The sequence below is a fragment of the Empidonax traillii genome, unplaced genomic scaffold (genome assembly GCF_003031625.1).
Source record: "Empidonax traillii isolate 1590-97213 ecotype Southwest subspecies unplaced genomic scaffold, ASM303162v1 scaffold495:size1017845, whole genome shotgun sequence".
In the NCBI taxonomy this organism is placed as follows: Eukaryota; Metazoa; Chordata; class Aves; order Passeriformes; family Tyrannidae; genus Empidonax; species Empidonax traillii.
In genome coordinates this window covers 881,210-900,242 of record NW_020955688.1, presented here as the reverse complement: position 1 = coordinate 900,242, position 19,033 = coordinate 881,210, and the positions used below count along the sequence as shown (strand labels likewise).

Sequence of the window (19,033 nt, the reverse complement as noted above, 5' to 3'; positions counted from 1 at the left end):
GGAGTGGGCACGGAGAGGGGGGAACACCCCGTTTGGGTGCCGGGAACACGACCCTTCCTGCCAGGGGGAGCCCCGTCAGGGCGCTGGGGGTGGTTAACCGAGAGAGGGGGGACCGTGGGGATTCCAGGAAGGGGGAAGAATGTCCCGGGTGGGGGATCCCGAATAGTCCCGGGGGCGAGGGTCGCGTTGTTACCGGTGGTGACGGACTCTCGCGGCGGAGCCGCCCGCGGTGCGCGGGGAGGGCACGGGCAAAGTCCGAAGGCAGCGGGCTCAGCGCCGCCGCGCCCCGCACCGCGGCCCCATGGCGGCAGGACCGGGGACGGCTCTGGCTCCAGCTGCAGGCAGGGCCGGGGCTCGCTCCAGGCTGGCTCCCGCCCCGCTCTGCCGCCGCCGCGGGGGCGCGGGCACTTTGTAGGGGCGCGCTCGGGTTACAGCGGCCCCGCCCGGAGCGCTGGGGAGGAGCGAGGGGGGGGGACGGGGACCGGCCCCGCTCCTCCGGCTCCTCTGCAAACCGACCCGCCGCCGGGCTGGGCGGGTAGTGGGGGGGTGGCACCGACCCCGGACCCCCCCGCGACAGCGAGAGGCGGCCCCCGGGCCCCGCCGCGGCACCATCCCGTGGAGGGTGGGAACGCGTGGGACTGCAAAACACCCGGGGCTGCTCCCCTGCGCCATCTCCCAGGCAGACCCCACGCGTGGAGAGCAGCAGATGGGTCGGGGGGGCAAGGCCACACCCGTTTCGCCCCGTGGCACCCCAGTTGCTGGGAGCGGGACCACCTCGGCCCCGGGATGCCGAGGGCGCGCCCGATAGCAGTGCCCGCCGGCGGGTGCCCTGGCCCGGGTTGAGCGCGGAGCGTTGCTGGGTACCCGGCAGCCCCCACGCTAATTGCGCCCTAATTAGTTGTAGCGTTATCGCTGCCGGTGCCATAAAGCGGCTGTGACCCTCATTAGAAGCCCATAACGGAGCGTCATAAAACACCGAGAGGCTGCGAGCCAGCGATGGAGTGGCCTAATCCGACCCATAAACACTACGTCCTCGCCTTCCCCGTGCTGCTGCCTGTGCCGGGGTGGGCAGACCCAACCCTGCCCAGGCCATGCTGCCCACCTGCCCACGCAGGACCCTTGGGCACGGGCGAATGCCTGGCCTCACACACTGACCCGGTGTGGTCCCCAGTCACACCTTCCTCTGAGCATCCTGCTGCCAGCAAGGGGGGACAGAGGGTGTCCCCAGCACACGGCCAGGGTCTGGTCCTAGCACTGCTCTCTGTCGCTGCATCACCATCTGATTCACCATCTCTCTGCTTTCCAGCGAGACCTTCCAGGGTCATGCTGAGCTCCACGCGCAGCCTTGTCCATGCCTGGCGTGGAGCCTGAGTTTGTGTGAGTAGGATGCACTGTCACTGCCACCCCTTACCCTGTAGGGCCAGAGCACAGCCACATCTGTACTCCTCCAGCATGCCAAACCAGCAACTTTAAGCATGACATGGCTTCACTGTGAGGTCTGGTTGGTGCAGCGATCTCCCATAGCACCGTTCCCCCATGCTGCTGGGGTGCAGGTTCCCTCCTGGGGTGCAGAGGTGCACCGAGCAGTCCCAGGGGCCAGCAGCCCCCAGCAGCTGTTCATTCCTGCAGACGCGTGAAGCGGACGAGAACATCAATTTCACGGAGCAGCGGCCGCCCCTGCAGAGTTCACAGCGTGCCGGAAGCACAGAAAAATGTTGGGTTCAGCTCAAATTCGAACCAAAACCAAATTAAAACCAGAGAGAAGGGGTCGTTCCCAGTGCTGGGAACACCAGGGAGAGCTGGGACTCTGGGGAGCTCATGGGAGCCACGGCCTGGGATGGGCACAGAAAGATCCCCTGTATTCCAGGGCTCCCTGATGCTGGGTGAAAGCAGGGCAGAGACCAGTGCTGGCATTTCCATGTCACACCAAGCATCCTTGCTGGGCCTGGGCAATGCTAGGCAGAGGCTGGGACTTGGTGGGATGGTGCCCTGGGCAGCTGGGAACCCATTGCTTCCCTGCCATGGGGCAATGCTAGGCCGGGTCTGGGCTGCCTGGCTTGATTTATAACAGCAACTGACGGCAAACAAAAAGCCCTTCACAGCAGCACAGCCCCACCGCCTGCCACCCGCTGCGGCACCACCATGGCCTCTGCCACGCCAGCAGCTCAACAAGCTGGGATTGTGCCAGCACAGCACCCTGTGCTGTAGATGCAACCCTGTCCCAAGCACCCTTCTCTGCTGCTCCTGTCTCCCCAGCTCACGGAATGCTCCCATCACTGCAGCACCGGCAACTGAGATGCAGTGGGATACCTAGAGAGGGAATGTCCCCACAGCCCTGCAGATGGGGCAGGGGGACCCACTCTGCCCCATGCCCAACTGGGAGAGGTGACCCCCTGGCCAGACCCTTGGGCTTGCTTACAAGTGTGGGGCCCCAAGGCAGTGAGCACACACGAGCGGCCGGGTGCTGGCGTGCTGGAGCTTCATCCTCCCGCCCCTGCCCCTTCCCCTAGGCAGTAAATCATCCCCACTCCTCTCATGAAAGGCCCATGTATGCACTGCCGGTGCAGGGAGCCTGCCTGGTGCCAACAATATTGCTCTTGGAAGGCAGCCGGAGCTGCGGGAACACAGCAGCCCCTTGTGCCTGGCCCCAGCGCTCGCCGACACTCCCGCTGCGGTGGCACCTGCGGCCAGCATGAGCACGCGCGGCACCGCGGCTCCTGGGAGGCCGGAGCCTGGGGGGCTCTTTCCTCCTGGAAGTTTCTCTTGGCTTCCCCTGAACAGCTGTTGTTTGAGGGGCAGGAGCCCCAGTTCCCTGTACCCCATATGTGTTCAGGGTCCAGGAGCTGAGGCTGAGCAAGCTCATGTCATGTGCTGGGGTGACGGGAACCCCTCGGCAGAGGGAGTGGGCCAGCCCCAGAGCACAGGGGTGAGCCCCAGCACAAGGACTTCCAGCTCCATCCAGCACCACTGGCCACATGGCAGCTTTCAGCCCTGGCCACAGTCTGCTGCACTCACATCTGTGGGGACCCACCAAGGCAAGCAGGCAGGGACCAAGGCAGAGGGGTAGCAACTCCAGGGTGGGTAGGGTGCTCTGCAGGGGCTGGGTCCTGTGCTGGAGGTGAGCAGCCAGGCTCAGGGCAGTGCTTCCCACCAGGCCCTAGTCTTGCCTGCCCATCCTTATCTCTAGCTGGGAGGGACTCATGGAGCAACCCAGCTTGGTTAAGGTTTAACCAGGCAGAACTTGGCAAACATGAACCTGCTGCTCCCTCTGGGGAGCCAAGAATGTGGGGCCCAGCACAGGGGCTGCAAGACAGGGACACTGGGGTCCTGGGCTTTGGCCACAGCATGGCACAGGAGCACCCACAGACTGGGGCAGCGAGGGCTGAGTGAGGAAAATGTGGGGTGGGGGTGGCCTGGTAGCAGAGCAGGCAGTGCCATGTCTCATCCCTGCTACAGTCCTGTTGCCCCTTCCCATCCTGGCTGTTTGGGGAACGCTGGTACCACAGGTGGCACAGGGAACAGAGTGCATGGGGCCAGGATGGGTGCTGCTCCCCTTGGGAACATGGCACATGTGCTGGGCTGGGAACCATGGTGCCCACCCGTGGGTCAAGCAAGCAGGAGCTTTGCCTGCCAGCCCTGTTCCCTGTACAGCACTGGGGGCTCGCCCCAGGAGAGCTGCAGCCATGGCAGGGGGCCGTGAGGTACGAACGGGGCCACCACGATGCTCCCAGCCCCTAATCGCAAGCAGGCGTCCAGCCCTGACTCCACATCTGCACTTGATTTACTTGCTGGAGACAGCGAGGCCACGAGGGATGGCAGCGGTTGGGGCTGCGGCTGGGGCTGCGCTCCCCACAGCTGAGGGGGAGCCCCGGGGCCCAGCCCTGCAGTTCTGGGGCAGCAGCTGGCCCCATGGAGCTGCTGTGGTGAGGGCAGGGGACTGTGGCGCTTCCGCAGGGGACGCGGCTGGCGGGCGGCTCCGTGCTCTGCCCCGTGTCTGCCAGCCTGGGAAGCGCTGGGGCTCAGCCCAGGGAGGCAGCCAGAGCCCTAGCCCAGGGCAGGGAGGAGCAGAGCTGGGCTGGCAGCATGCCAGCATCAGGGCACACCTGGGAATAGGGGCCACTCTCTGTCCTCAGCCTCCTCGGGCATGGGGGTGACTCTGGCCCCACAGCCTGGCTCTAGCTCCCCTCTTGTCACACCTGGGCGTGCCTGCAGGTGGCTGGTGTCCCTCTGAGAGCAGCCCAGCAGTAGGATGGGCAGCCCTCCAGAGTGGGGACAGGGAGGAGGTGGCCACTACGAGCCTGTTGCCAAACCCTCCTTTACACCAGATAACACACTTCCTCTCACACCGCACCCACCTTCACAGGAAGCAATTACACAATGAAAACTACTCTAAAGGGAGTGAAGTATTTGCTGTCTAGCAAGTCTCTTCCAGCTGGATCCTTTTCCTGACAGATTCAGTCCTCGTTCTGCTCAACGAGTGCAACGAGGAGGGTAGGGTTTTGCTTATCCAGAGGGATAATGAAACCGTTGTGGACTGGCAAAGGATGTGCGTTCTGGGGCCACCAGCAACTCTAAGAACAGTGCTGCAACTTGCTCTAGAAGTCTTGGCTGAAGTAACTGTAGCCTCCTGGGGCAGTTGACTCTTCCCGGACATACTGCTGCGGTGGGAACGGTCCGACAACTGGCACTGCTCCTGGCATCCTGCACATCGAAGGGAGCAAGAGAAAACACAGGAAAAAAAAGAGACAATGTCACAAATGCCCTGAAATGTGCCAGCTGCAATCACTGCTCAGCAGGCATGGCTGTCAGTGGAGCAACAGCCCACTGCAGCCAAGGCAATAACGTGCCAGAAAACCTTCCAAGTGCATCCTTGCCCTCCGTGCCTGTGTGTAAACAGACACCTTTAGCATGGCAGAATCAGCCGCAGCACAGCTCAAGGATGCTAAAGAGCTCCCATTACAAAGCGAGCACCCTGCCTCTCTGCAGGCTGCAGGAGCTGGAACAGGACTGCATGGCTGAATCCAGAGCAGCTTTCTGAAAAGTGGCTGCAACAGCTAAGACAACATCGGTGCCCTTAAAGGGAATATTCACGTGCGTGTGTTGGGAACATCCTCAGTGTTAGCTCTCTAGAATGGGATACTTCCTATTCGCTGATTCAGCTGTGCTGTTGGAGAGCTGAAACTTTTCTGGGATGAAGGGTGGAGCACAAGTCTTCCAATCAAGTACTCCAGAGAGCCGACAGACCATGGGGCTGTTATTTCATAGACAAGCAACAAGAGATCCCAGTTTTCTTCCTGAGCCACTTGGGAAATTTGGCTATGAGCCTGTCCTCCCTTGAGGTAGGGTTTCCTAATACCTCTTCCTTCTAAGAAGCTTTCTAAGCAACCCAGGTTCATTATTGAGCCTCTTTTAGCAAAGGCTCTTAAATTAGAGATCTGAACTTTGACAGTGTCCAGAATAAGTATTTTTGGTAATAATCACCTGGCAACCTGATGTTTTTCAATTAATAGTATATGCAGGGGATGCCATTATTTAACTTGCCAGCCGTGAGACTGAATTCAGGAACACAGTCCAGGTTTCTGGAGCATGCTGACTCTATGCCAAATTTTACAACAAGCAACCCCAAGGGAGATTAGAATGGCAAGCAGATCTCCACTGAGCCAGTTCTTAATTAAATTAAAACCTCAGTTGTTAAGAGAAACCATGCTTAATGGGTGTTAGGCTCACTGCAAATGTCTGTGCTGAGATGAACTATCAGGAACCAAAAGAAACTGGAAGCAGCACAGCCAAGCTGTCTGCAGAGGGAGCTGCTGGAGCAGCGTCAGGACACGCAGAGAGCGCCTGCACAGACCCTGCTGTTCTGCTTGGAAGTCAGCTGGAGATTCGCGTTCAAAACCACATTTTAGGTTATATTTAGGCCATTGATTTGAACAGCGAGGCTGGAAACACACTTAGACAAGACTGGTACTTACTGATTCTTGTGTTTGAAGCCACTGATGTGAGCTTGGTACTGCTCTATGGAGTTCAGCACTATGTTACATGTGCTGCAGGGGTAGCCCTTCCCGGCTGAAACAGACAGCAATGTTAGCACACGCAGCCAGCCAAACCCCGTGCCTGACTTAGAAACAAGCAGGATAATCAATCACCTCACGTGTTGAACAACCCTACACAAAGCCAAATTTAACAAGTCAACAGCCTGACCAGGCAGGGGGGTCACACAATCCCACTACCCCACCGCATATCAGCCAGTCACTGTGAGGGAATCACTAAGACAAAAAAAACTTTCCTGAAGAGAACATGAGTTTGTTCATCGTTAACAACAAAGACACATTCCCTGTGAATAGTTCACAGTATCAGACACAGTAAAAGTCTCAGCATTAGGACCCCAACCCTAATGCTATATTGCCTTTGCAACTCCATTTTTTTCCCCACATTCTCACTTCTCCTGATCTGGAAATCTCATAACAGAGAACGAGGGACATACTGAACTTGTAAGCTCACAGTATTTCAATAATAAAAAAAAAAAAACAGCCAGAGGAGATTACATCCAATGTCCAGCTCCACAATGCAGCATTCTGCTAAGCCTTGCTGAGGTGCCAGCTGAGGATATTAAGCTCTGTCCTCAAGCAGTTTGGTTACAGTCAGCGGATCAGTTAACTGCCAGGAAAAAAAAAGTTTCCAACAATAGTTGTACTAGACAGGATCAATGGTTTTGTGTAACATGACAACTCCAGCTGGACTGGAAGTTCAGGAGGTCACGGATACTAAACAGGCAAGCATGGCAGCACAGAAGTCTCTATCAGGGAAAAATTCTGGCAGTTGTCCCCAAGACATTAAGCGTTCCTGAATTTTGGCTCAATGGGGAAGGGCTCTGCCCGGGAGTCCCACAGGGAAAACTTTTCATTAAGGTGAAAGAGGACATGGATCCCAGGGGTGCAGAGCAGCAAATCACTGAGTGGGAAGCACAACACAGGATGCAACAGACACTTCCCCATGTCGCTGCTGCACCTCAGAGATTCCAGACTCCAGTCTGGATCTGGATCTGGGCAGGAAAGGCCAGAGGAGCCAATAAAGCCTCAGGTCTGCTTCCCTGCACCACCAAGGTCAAGATCTCTCTGTTGCCAAATCCAGCCAACAGGTGTGTGCATGAAGTTGTCTAAACTGCACTCCTGTACCCCAAACCTCTGGTTCCCAGAGGACTTTAAGCAAACACCTCAGCGTTGCACTGCAAAGAACACATCTTTACCTGCTGCCAGCCAGGTCCCAGCAGAGAGTTTAGGGACAGGTGTGGCTGCTGGCACACAGAGATGGGCAAAGAGAGTTGGAGAAAACATTCCTGACTGCAGCCCAGCCCAGCCCATCAGCCCCCAATTACAGCCCAGGCTCTGAAACTCTCCAGAACAGCTGAAGCGCCCTGGAGATGTGTCTGTATGTACTCCAGTTCTGCCGGCACTTCCTGGGACACATCAATCACATGGGCAAGGGCACTGCCCACCTACCCAGCCTGCCCGTGCCGAGGCTCCTGCTGCTGTCAGCACCTGAGTCACACTCAAGTGGAACCATTCATCAGACCCCACTAATTAGGTGCAGAGCAGATGGGTAACACGAGATACTGAGCACCTTCTCCATCTCCCACACGGCCACGCAATGCGGGAGAACATTACTTGGCTAATTGAGCCTCATTTGTCATAAGTGCTACCGGTATCTAAAGGTGGCCTGCAAAGAATTAGAATAATTAATCTTCTGCTTGTGTGGGTTTTTACGACAGAGAAAGAAGCCCTTGATGAAGATTTTAAGATGATTTGTCTGCTTCTTATTTACCTTGAGCATCCAGCAGGCACTAAGACTTCCTGGTCCAACAGAAGGCTGCTGCGAGGAACAAGGGAGTTTTCCTAATGCTTTCACTGGACTTCGAGGGCTTTCATCACGTACAAGTGTGCATAAGCAGCAGATCATAAACCAAAAGAGTTTTAACTGTCTGCCTGAAGTTCCTCCTTAATAGCTCTGGGGTTTTTTTTTCCACATTCCTGCTTGCTCCAGAGAGAGTTGCATTAGTTCATCAGATGGAAGTGCCCACACAGAGGCAGAAAAGCATTCAGGGAGAAATCTCTCTGGCTTTCATGTGCTTTGAAGCAGCAGGTGCAGTTAAACCTATTCCTTCCATCTTTGGTTAGTCCCCCCCCAAAGACGATTTTTAAGCATCAAATGCCACTTTTATCTTTCCATTTTGGATGCAATCACCTAACTAGAAACAGTACTGGCCAAAATCCCTGGATTATCCACACAGAGAATAAAAAGGACATGTCCCCGATTAAACAACATCACAAAACACAACCCAAAGCTTGTCATGAGTAGCAACAGCCTAAAACATCTGCTGCTGCGGGGTACAACCAAATCAATCTTATGGTGTATAATCAAGTTCTTCATCATGAGCATTTCTCCCCTGCTCCCTCCACACAGGCTCTCTTGTCCAAAGGCCTGTCAGACATTCTGTTGCTCTCCCACCCTGCTCTCCATCTGGTTATCAGCCTCCCTGCTGAGAACTCACCCATGAAGGACGATGCAGGTGCGTCAGGGGTTCGACCATAGTGCGCCATCAGCTTGTGTTTGGTCTCTTGCTTTCTGTGCTTCTTGCCTACATAGTGCTGTTTTGCCATAAGGGGGTTGTTGAAAGTGGCATGGCAGAGGCTACAGAACTTGTCTGGGTCAGTAATGTCCTTGTTCTCTTCGTTAGAAGATGCAGTAGAGGTGGGGAGAGCAGCAGGATGTTTCTGGGGAGGCACCGCTTCTGTCGGGTGGATCCAAACTCTTGGTCAGTAACAGAACTTACAGGTACAAACCAGTCACTTCATTTCCCCTAAACTCACACTGAAACTCATAACCTGTTATACCTAAACCCCAAACCTAGACAACGTAAGACACCTTGATAAATTCACCATGCTCCTACCTCTTCCCGTAACGCCGCAGAATTTAGAAATGTGGTAAGATAGGTCAGAATAGGCCAGGAAAACTTTCAGGGTTTAAAAAAAATCCAACAGATTTGCACATTCCTCCTTAACATAAGCATGACTGAATTCAAGAAGCACTGGGTATGAATGAGCTTCCACCTGCTGTTACCCTTCCCCAGCCAGAACATGGGCACAAACCCCTAAAAACAGCAAAGGCAGTGGGTTTCTGGAAGCACCGTGCAGCTGCAGGAGTTGATTGTGAACTGAGTTCACGAGGAGCCTTGCCTGAGAAACAGCATGAACAGGACTATGTCTGACACAGTGAATCCACACAGGGAACTGGCTTCCCGTGTGAGGGAGAAACCTGCAGCCTCTCACTATGCAGTGCCAAAGACCAGAGCAACAAACCTTCTAGGGATCAGAGAGCTCTTCTCATGCCAAAAGCAAAAGCACGCACCAGACTGCTCAGTGCACATCCACCCCTTCCTGCAGGTTCCTGTCTTACCCAAAAGCAAAGGCTCCACAGAACTAAAACATCCAGCTGCATTTCTCCCAAACAAAGCAAACAAAAAATCCACACAACTTTTTTGCCCGCCGAGCAGGCTGTCAGAGCCAGGTCTGTGGACATGTGCTGCTGACTTCCTCTATTTCATAGCAAAGTGCACATAAACCCTCACAAAAGCTCACACTTGGGGTGCAACAAACCCTCAACAGCCCCTCGAGACAATGCAAAGGCGCTGCAGACACTCATACCTTCCGCTTTGGGGGCCTGCTGCTTCATGTTCTTGGCATGAGTCTTGCCCAAGTAGTGAGACGTTGCCACGGCTGGAGAGGAGAAGGTCATGTTGCAGATGGGACAACACTTGTTCCTGTCCTCCCCATTGCTGCCTTCCTGCTTGCTGTCCTGTGCACAGAGAACCGCAGAGCGGCTGAGGCCAGGAGGGACCTCTGCAGGTCACCCCGTCCAGCCTCCTGGTTATGAGGAGAAACACTACGGTTTGGGAGTCTGAGAAAAGCTTGTGAGAAGAAACGCTACAACTTCAGAGTCTAAGAAAAGGTAGCCAGAGACATTTGGGTGCTAAGAAGTGTGACTGAGCAGGACTTCCATGACCCAGCATCGTCCTCTCTCTCACTGCTGAGTGTTCTTGCACCAGATTACCGTTTTTAAACCTGCTGGCAAACACTCCAGGCAGAGGGGCCACCCTGGCCTGCTTGTGGTTAAGTGTGTGGCTGCCAAAACTGGACCAGGCAGCCTCATCCCCTGCGAGGTGTGAACTGAGCAGCACAAACATCACTATCAGCCGGGTCATCTGCAACAGGACTCCAGTGGCGCAGGGAGCACCAGGCAGTTCTCAGGCTGACACTGTGTGCGAAGGCATCCGCCGTCATCCCCCACCTCCCTGCAAACCCCAGAGTCAGGGATTAGAGCTGCAGCAATCACAAAAGTAGAATCTCTTCCCCAAGGGAGTCACGGGGCAGACAGATGGCTGAACGGAACTTAGGGCCTTTACTGACCAACAGGCTTCAGCTACTGGCAGAGGGAACCTACATAAGTAGAACAAGGATTGCTCTGGGAAGAGAATTCCTGTGGATGGTGAACCTAAAGTGCTCTGTGTGATGTTATGCAACAATACTCCTCACAAGCTGTTGCTCCTATTTTTTCTCTGCTGTTTCAAGCATGACTATCAAAAAAAGGCAATATGCATTTGTTTAAGTGGGGAAGAAATACTCACAGAGGCTGTTCGAGTTGGGCAGCAAGAGCTGGGACAAGGGCTGGTGAAACACCTGCCACTGAGCTCCTCAGTTCTCACAATGCCCTTTCTGATAGTCCTTTCCTCATTCACTTACAAGACTGCTAAACAGCCTTTAGCCCAGCAGGTCCTGCTGCGCCGTATTCAGCCCTGAGGGGTCCTGCACTCACAGGATGCGTCACGTTGGAAGGGACCACAGTGGGTCATCTGGTTCCACCTTCCTATTCAAGCAAGGCCATCCCAGAGCACGTGGCACCAGATTGCATCCAGACCATTCTGGGATATCTACTGTGAGGAAGACTCCACACCCTCTCTGGACAATCTGTTCCAGTGCTCACTCACTGCACAGGAATGAAGCTCTTCCTCACATTCAGGTAGAACTTTCTGTGCATCAGCTTCTGCCTGTTGCTTTTTGTCCTGTTGCTGGACAACCCTGAGCAGAGCCTGGTCCATCCTCTCATGCTACCTGGTCCTATCTTCCTCTCAGACACTTCACAGAATCACAGAATCATTAGGGTTGGAAAAGGTCTCTGAAATCATCAGGTCCAACCTGTAACTGATCCCCACCTTGTCAACCAGACCAGCACACTGAGTGTCACATCCAGTCATTCCTCAAACACCTCCAGGGACAGTGACTCCAACACCTCCGTGGGCAGCCCCTTCCAATGCCTGACAACCCCTTCCATGAAGAAATTCTTCTTGATGTCCAACCTGAACCTCCCCTGGCACAGCTTGAGACCTTTTCCTCCTGTTCTTTTCTGGTTGCCCGGGGGAAGAGGCTGACCCCAACCTGGCTACCACCTCCTGCCAGAGAGTTGTAGAGAGTAATAAAGCCTAAACTGCCTCCTTTTCTCCAGGCTGAGCCCCCCCAGCTCCTTCAGTCACTTCTCATGACTTATCATCCGCACTTTTACAGTCACTGATTAACAGACCTTACCGACAGACAATAATCAAGTCCCCCTCTCACCTGTTTCGCTTCCAGCTTCATCTTCTTCCCGTGGGCGCCCTCCTCCCCACCGTGGATGGACAGGTACCGCCTCACCTTGTTGGCGTGTTTCTTGCTCTGGGGAAAGCAGAGAAAGCCCCGCTCTGTGCCTCGCCGTGCCCGAGAGGGGCGGGCGGGCTAGGGCTCGGATGCTCCCCCTTCTTTACCTGGTAATGCGCTAGGCGCTGCGACTCGGAGATGAGCAAGGCGCTGCACACCTTACACTGCGCCTCGGTGAAGATGTGTCCGTTCTCCCGGATCAGCCGCTCCACTGTGGGGTGGGGGAGATGGGGGGGGGAGGCACAGAACGGGGGCGTCAGTGGCCCGGTAGGGACCCCGCGAGGTGCGGGGCGGCCCGAACAGGGCCGCCCCGCACCTCGCGGGGTCCGACCGGGCTGCAGGGGACCTCGTGGGGCCCGGCCACCCCCGGTCCCGCCGCCTCACCCGCCTCTTTGCCCACCAGCGGCCCCGCAGCGTCCCCGTTGCTACCGTCCCCGTCCGCCATGGCCGCCACCGCCGCCTCACGCTGTTCTCGCGAGAGCCCCCTCCGCACCTAGCAACGGCGGGGCGGCCTCCCGCGAGAGCGCCGCGCCCGTCGGGGGGAGGCGGCGGCGGACATGTTGGTTGTGGGCATGAGTAAAAGGGCGCGGCACGTTAGCAGTCGGAGTTTGTGTGGGTATTTAAGTGACGCAGGGCATCCTTCCCCCCGGAGCAAGCGGCGCCCCCTGGGCTGAGAAAACGGCGGGACCCCCTGTTTTCTCCCTTCCCCCCTACCCCCCCTCCCCGGGACCACCGCCCGCCACGGACATGGCGCCGCCCGCTTCAGCGCCGCGAGGGCCACGTGAGGCGCAGCGAAGCCGCGGCCGCCATCTTGGGTGAGGGCAATGAGGCCTCCGCCGCCAACTTGAGCGCGGGTGCGGGACCCGCCGACCGGGGCCGGAGCGGGGAGACCCGGCGGGGAGGCCGCGGGCAACGAGGCGGCCTAGGCCCGGTGAGTACCTTGTGGCCCTGCGGGGCCTGCTGCTGCCCCGCCGCTCGCCCGGGGCCCACCCGCCGCGGGGCTCCCGGGGCTGCGAGGGATCCCCCCTTCCCCCGCCCGGGGCCGTTCCCCGACCCGTGGCCCCCGGGCCTGACCCCCCTATTTACCCCGCCCTGCGTGACCACCGGCCTCCGCTCCGAGTGGCCTGGGATCGACCCCCAGCGCTGACCCCTGGGGAAGGGACACCCCCCCCTCTCCCACCCCCGAGGGCAGTTCCCCTATTCCTTGCCTGGAGATGCAGTACCTGGAGATACCCTGGAAATCCTCCTGGGCTGTCCCCTGGGGAGGGGACCCTAAACCCACAGCTTTGCCCTGGCCCCATCCCCTAAGGCCAGGGTGCTCGTGCCCGTCCTGTTCCCCCTGCCAGGCCTGGCTCCCTTCTCCCGGGGCAGCCCCTGCACACTCCCCTCCCTCCGCTTTGCTCACCTGTGGCTGGTCCCCTTCCCAGAGCTCACACCCATCCCGCCTGGGACCCCCATCATTCTCCGCAGCTTGCTGAGTATCCCTGACCCCATCCCTGTCGCTTTCCCTACAGAGCCCTCCCTGCCCGAAGGCAGCGGGCCGGGAAGGGACCAGAAGGACCCTGGGCGTGTTCTGGGGAAGGGGTCACTTTCCTCCCACGGAATGGAGGGGGAACGTTTTCCTCGATTGTCCTTGGAGAAGGGAGGTGCTGCGCGTGGGACTCGAGGGCACCGGAGCAGGGAGCAGCTCCCGAGAGCTCGGATGCACTCGGTCGTGCGTGGCTTCTGCACTGCTGGTGCCCCCTCCACGAAGAGCCAGCTCTATAAACGGATCAGTCCTGTAAACAATTTCTCTCTCCCCGGGGCACTGCCAGCCCTCGTGTCCTGCTCACGGAGCATCAGCTGGGCCCTGCGTGCCGGGTCGAGGCGAGGGTCCAGGGATGATATTTCCGTGGAGGCGTGTGGTGCTGACCCGCCTGAGCACGGGGAGCGTCGTGGCTCTGTTTCCCGAGGCAGGGGGGAGTTGTTTACAAAGCGACAGCCTGTGCCTCCAACGGCTCGGGAACTCATCCGGGGATGAGAGTCATTCATTTTTTTTGGCTCCGTTTTTCGAGCATTTTTCAAGCTGTCACAGCTTGGCAGGTCTGTAGCTGCAGTGTCAAGATTTAGAATTATTCTGTCGGTAATTGCTTTCTGATTCATCAAAATGATAGATGAGAGGGAAAATGACAAATAATCACAAGTTGGGGATCTTCAAGGATATCCCTAAAAATGTGACTGGAGAAGTGTGGCATGTGCGAGTCCCTTGTCAGGAGGTCACCTTTGCTGTCAGAGCGTTTACAAAGAAATTCTCTTAAATTCAGAGTTGGAAAAAAAAATCTGAATAACTGCAAAATGAGTCTGTAACCAAACTGCAAAGGTACTTTTAGATAATTCAGTCTTTGGCCTTTTTTTTTTGCTGGGTCTGAAAGCAGGTATCATCCCCTCAGGTAGTGACAACTGTCCTTTCCAAGGGTGCTAAAAGCAATATATGCTCAGCTTCCCTGCACGAAGAGGAGGGCTGTGCTCTGATGCATGTTTTCTTCTCTCAGCTACACCAGCTCGTCTAATAAAAGCTATTACTGCTCTCCTACTCACAGCCTCAGACTAGCACAGCTACGACTGATCTCTTGCTTGTCTTGTTCCCTTAGTTACATTTCCAGAGACTCTCTTTGCCACAAGTCCCTTCATTTTCAGAAGCGTTGTGGGAGTTGTGTGGTTACATCTCTTACATCTCCTCTTTTCTCTCCTTTAAATGTTGAAGGTAGGTGACTCATCATAACTTCAGTTGATATTTCTCAGTGATCTCTTATTTAGCACAGAGCACTGAGCAGAAGATGTATCGCAGAGTCAGAGGAGAGACGGTGATACCAGTGTGGATGTGGGGAAAAAAAAAAAAAAAAAGAGGCAGCACAGCAGTTCCTTGTTGCTATTTCTTTTGTTATGAGGGTAAGGACGTTTATAGGCTGCCTTTCTGAAACCAGTGACCTTCCCTGGGCCTCTCCGTGCTCCTTGTAGCGCATGTGAGTGGTTTTCCAACGATAAGGCAGCGTTCCCCACCACCACAGATGCAGCAGCTGGGTATGAGGCTTGGCTCATCTCCCTGGGCAGGGAGGGCAAAGAGACCATTTGAAGCAAAAGATAAAAAAAATGGAGAAGGTACAATGAGGATATTCCAATAGGACCCGAGTTCAGCTCAGCTGGAGCTGAACAGCTTTGTTTTGCAGGAGCCAGAGCTTTTCCAAAAGCAGTGCTTATTTCTGTTTCTCTTTCTGTAATGGCTTCAAACTGACAAAGAGCAGGGTTAGACTGGGTATTAGGAAAAAATTCTTCTCTGTGACAGTGGTGAGGCCCTGGCACAGGTTACCCAGAGAAGCTGTGCCCCAACCCTGGAAGTGTTCCAGGCCAGGTTGGATGGAGCTCTGAGCAACCTGGTCTAGTAGAATGTATCTCTGTCCATGGCGGGGGCTTGAAACTGGATGATCTTTAAGATCCCTTCCAACCCCAACCATTCTATGATTCCCAAGCAGACAAACACTGGGGGACTGCAGTGGTCCTTGCAGTCACTTTGCCATTTGTACAATATTCTGCCTTCAGAGGGCTCAGCAAACCTTCGGTGCAAATCATGACTCACCAGGATAATGGTCTTTTGTCTCTGGGCGTGTGTGCATGCCTTTGCAGAGGGAGGGAGACAAGGGAGCCTGTGAAGACTGTGGATAGTAGTAGGACTGGAGAGATGTTATTCCTCACCTTGCTGCTTGGACTGTAGATGGAGCAGTGCACTGCAGTTCTCGGCACTGATGGGGATTTTGGACTCCCTGCTCGTTACTGTTTCTATACACAGCGTCTGTTTGCAATTTTGTGGTGTTACAGAGAAGGGTTTGGCTCTATCCTGGGTGATGTACGGTCTCTGTTGCATCTTCTCTTCCTCTTATTTTAGATCTAAGCAGCACATTTGAGCTATTTCAGCGATCTTGAAGGAAAGCAGAGTGATGCTGTGGAAGGACACTGGTCTGGGAACCAGCCAACTTGACTTGCATTTCCAGCTCTGCTGTTCTTTGGTGTGAAATGAGGGGCTTGTTGTTTAACCACTCTCTGCACATGTTTAATTCTAACTTCAACAGAGCTGGTCATGCTCAGCTTGATTTGTAAGGCTCTTTTACATCACAGTTCAGGAAGCAACAAATGTTGTTGTTGAGCTATCTGGCAAACAGCAAACACAGACAGGAAAGGGTGATTTAACTCTGTGTGCCTTCCCGCTGCTCTCCTTCACCGAGATCTCTTCCCAGTCCTCTCCTCCAAGCCCTTTTGGATCCAAGCAGCTAACACTTGCTGTGCATCCCTCTCCAGCAGTCTATGGGCTGGCAAGAGAAGAGATGCTGAAGTACCAGCTTGCACTGTGTGGGCACCTGTGTGCACAGAGCACTCAGGTTTGCACTAATAATGCTCAGCAGGTTCCTCGCTGCTTGTTAAGTGCCTTCGTTAATGCGAATGGTTTGGGCATGTCTGCCCGGAGTTCTTCCGGAGGCTGCTGCTCATTCAGAAACACAGGCTGCCAGATAAACCTGTTGTCTTGTTTCCAGCCTGCCTGCTGCCAGTGCCTGTGTTTTCCCTGTCTGTAGTGCTGGAGCAGCCGTGCACCGAGCGGTGCTGAGGGCAGGCCAGCATCCTTGGAGGAACAATGCCTTTCCCCCTGGTTTTGTTGAATACTAAAGCTGACAAAGGGCTGTGCTGTGGTGGCTTCTTGGTCTGGTGTGGAACTGTCAGCTTGATCTGCTGCCGCCGCCTGCTTTGTTCTGGTGAAGGTGTGGGACTGAGGAGGGGAAGTTGTGTTGGAGAGTGGGAGACCCACTACAAAGTGATGCTGTGGAGGAGTTTGCTGTTGGGGCTTTGAGAGGAAAGCCTCGTTGCTTTGGAACAAGGCATTCAGAGCGGCTTTAGTCTGTGTTGCTGCTCCCCTGAAACCCCTTTTTAGCAATCAGCTGTAATAAAGTGTTCTTAACTAGATGAGTGGTGACTGGTACATGTGGCTCCCAGTAACGCTAAATCCACCACGCTTTGTAATAAGGTTCTAGTGCCTGGGGTCTTTTGCCTAAAAATAGAAAAAAAAAAAAAAAAAAAAGGATGACTGTTGGGGGAAATCTAAATCAGAAGGAAACAAATGGCTTTTAATCTTTCCCTCTCTTTCAGAGTGAAGGATGCCGAGGAGGAAGAAGCCCACACAGAGCCTGGAGTCTAGAGGTCAGGATGGGGAGGAAGAGGAGGATGAGAAGAGGAACACAGCCAATGCCAAGAAGAAGCGCAGTTTTGTGGATGCATTTATTGTTATATCCGACAGTGATGGAGAGGTCAGTGATGGGTTTGGGGTGCCCAGAGCCTGTGCTGGGCCCTGCTGCTGCAGGACAGTGCCCGAGCAGCCCTCGCAGCCCTCGCTGTCGTGCCAGGGTCGGGCTTTGCTCAAAGGGTCTTGTGCCGTTCCTTTTCTTACATATGAGGTGAATCAAATCCTATTTGACTAGGAAATGAATGGTGTGCTTCGTGAGGGTGAGTTATGAATCTGGGATTTGATAACCAAATCCTCTCAGAACTGAATCTGAAACGTAATTTAAAAGTAACCTTTCCTCAATCCCTTTACAAATCTTTTTTTCATAATTTTTATTTGATTGATTTCCGGCTAAACCTTAGAAACATGATTCTGTATTATGTGCAAATAGATAAGAAAATGATTCAGAACACAGGCTTGTGAGTAGCTCAGAGACAGCCAGTGTCTAGTAAACTGATCCTGAATTACAGGAATCCAAGTTTGTAACCCACCTCCGTAGGGTGTAAAGGTGAATGTGGTGTGGGAGTGCCTGGCTGAGGGATCAAGGCTCAGATCCCTGATCCCCAGCGTCGGCTTACACACATCAGCATTACTCTGAAGATTGAAATGTCTGTGTTGGTTACACGGGCGTTGGGATGAGCGCACGAACTCCTGCCCGGGGGAAACCCAGAGCCCTGAGAACCTGTGCTCAACCAAGCGAGGTACACGAGAGGAAATTATTAGAATCAGTGTTTTATGTGTGACTCTTAAGGCTTTGCTCTGTCTTCCTAGTGATTGGGGATCCTAAGCTGCTTTTTGTAATTCCACCATTTTCAAAAGCGTTTCAGTTCACTCTGTAGCTGTAGATCTTAAATCAAGTCCCTTTTGCTCCCCCATCTGCAGTGTGCTGCTCTCCAATAAGGCGATTATCATGTGAGGAGGGGAAAAGCACTAGAAATAAACAGTAAGGAGCTGTAGGGCAAACAATATTGGATGTTTTTTCTTCACATTGTCTGAGTTCTTTCCCATTGGGAAATTCCCTGAAAGAAATGGAACATATGGCAGTAATAGTTCAGTGGGGTTAAACCCTTAGCTCTGCAATATGCTAAGTTAACTTCAGATGTCTGCTGCATCACTGGCCTTTATTGTGAAACCTATAAGGAAAAAAGAAATCAGCAGCTATAAGAGCTGCTGCAGTACATAAAAGATCAGGACCTGTTATTGTCTGCAATTATTCATCTCAATGTGCACGTATCTGAAAAAGAGGAAACAAACGTCTCTTAAAACACATCTATAAAAAGGTTAGGCTCTCTCACTGTTCTGTAAGTTTGTCTATAAACAATAAATTCTGATGGCATAATCGGTCATATTACAGAAAAGGATATGCTCAGAGAGGCCGTTAAAGAGCCAATTAGGTTCTGTTTAAGTGACAACAGTTCAGTCAGTTGAATGAGTGGATTTATTCAGTTCAGTCTCTTTCTGTGAGTCATCAGCTTACAGATCCAGTGCCATAGTCTCTTGTCGTGTTGTTTTCTGCAAAATCAAACGCAAAACTGTGATTTACTTGGGATCTCAAAAAAATAACTGTCTATCTTCTGTAACTGTCTCAGCTCTTCTGTGTACATCAAGCTGAATTTCAATTTTGAACCTTCTAACTGTTGTTCTTGCTCTGGTAAGACCTTGTTGTGTGTTCAAGAAGAGGTGTGGGAAGCTCAGATCAATAGCAATTTTAGAGAACAATACATTCTCAATTAATCTTGCATCTGTTAGGACATGGTTCCTTATGAATCAAAAGCTACAAGGACAATTTGGGCATCATTGATTCGATGGCTTTCTTCCTTGGCAGTCTCTTGGCAGGTATCTATAGAACAAGTCCCTAGTTCTGCTTCCAGACCAGCAGATCTTGTAGCAGCTGCACCTGGAAAGACTCCAACTTCTCACTTTTGATGATCTTTGGCAGACTGCCTCTCCCAGGAATTTTTCAGTCATGCTGGATTATCAAGCTCAT

The 19,033-nt window shown here is 54.0% G+C and overlaps 2 protein-coding genes across 4 annotated transcripts in view; one reads left to right on the top strand and one right to left on the bottom strand.

Moving 5' to 3' along the window:
- Positions 1-4,385: 4,385 nt before the first annotated feature.
- Positions 4,386-12,231, bottom strand: ZNF346 (zinc finger protein 346). The gene is made up of 7 exons (XM_027896399.1): positions 12,129-12,231; positions 11,852-11,955; positions 11,667-11,762; positions 9,702-9,852; positions 8,549-8,788; positions 5,973-6,066; positions 4,386-4,701 (listed from the first exon to the last, which is right to left on the bottom strand). Exons 1-7 carry the CDS (start codon positions 12,187-12,189, stop codon positions 4,596-4,598), a joined length of 852 nt encoding a protein of 283 aa, XP_027752200.1. The 5' UTR covers positions 12,190-12,231; the 3' UTR covers positions 4,386-4,595.
- A 303-nt stretch (positions 12,232-12,534) lies between these two features.
- Positions 12,535-19,033, top strand: part of UIMC1 (ubiquitin interaction motif containing 1) — a 39,791-nt gene continuing 33,292 nt past the window's right edge. For 2 of the 3 annotated variants that reach the window (XM_027896397.1, XM_027896396.1), the window contains exons 1-2: positions 12,536-12,675; positions 16,914-17,071. In XM_027896397.1, the coding sequence (XP_027752198.1) occupies positions 16,922-17,071 (150 nt within the window). In that variant the 5' untranslated portion in view covers positions 12,536-12,675; positions 16,914-16,921. Of the gene's footprint in view, positions 12,676-16,913; positions 17,072-19,033 lie in introns of all 3 variants that reach the window. The other variant, XM_027896398.1, reaches the window with a different exon arrangement.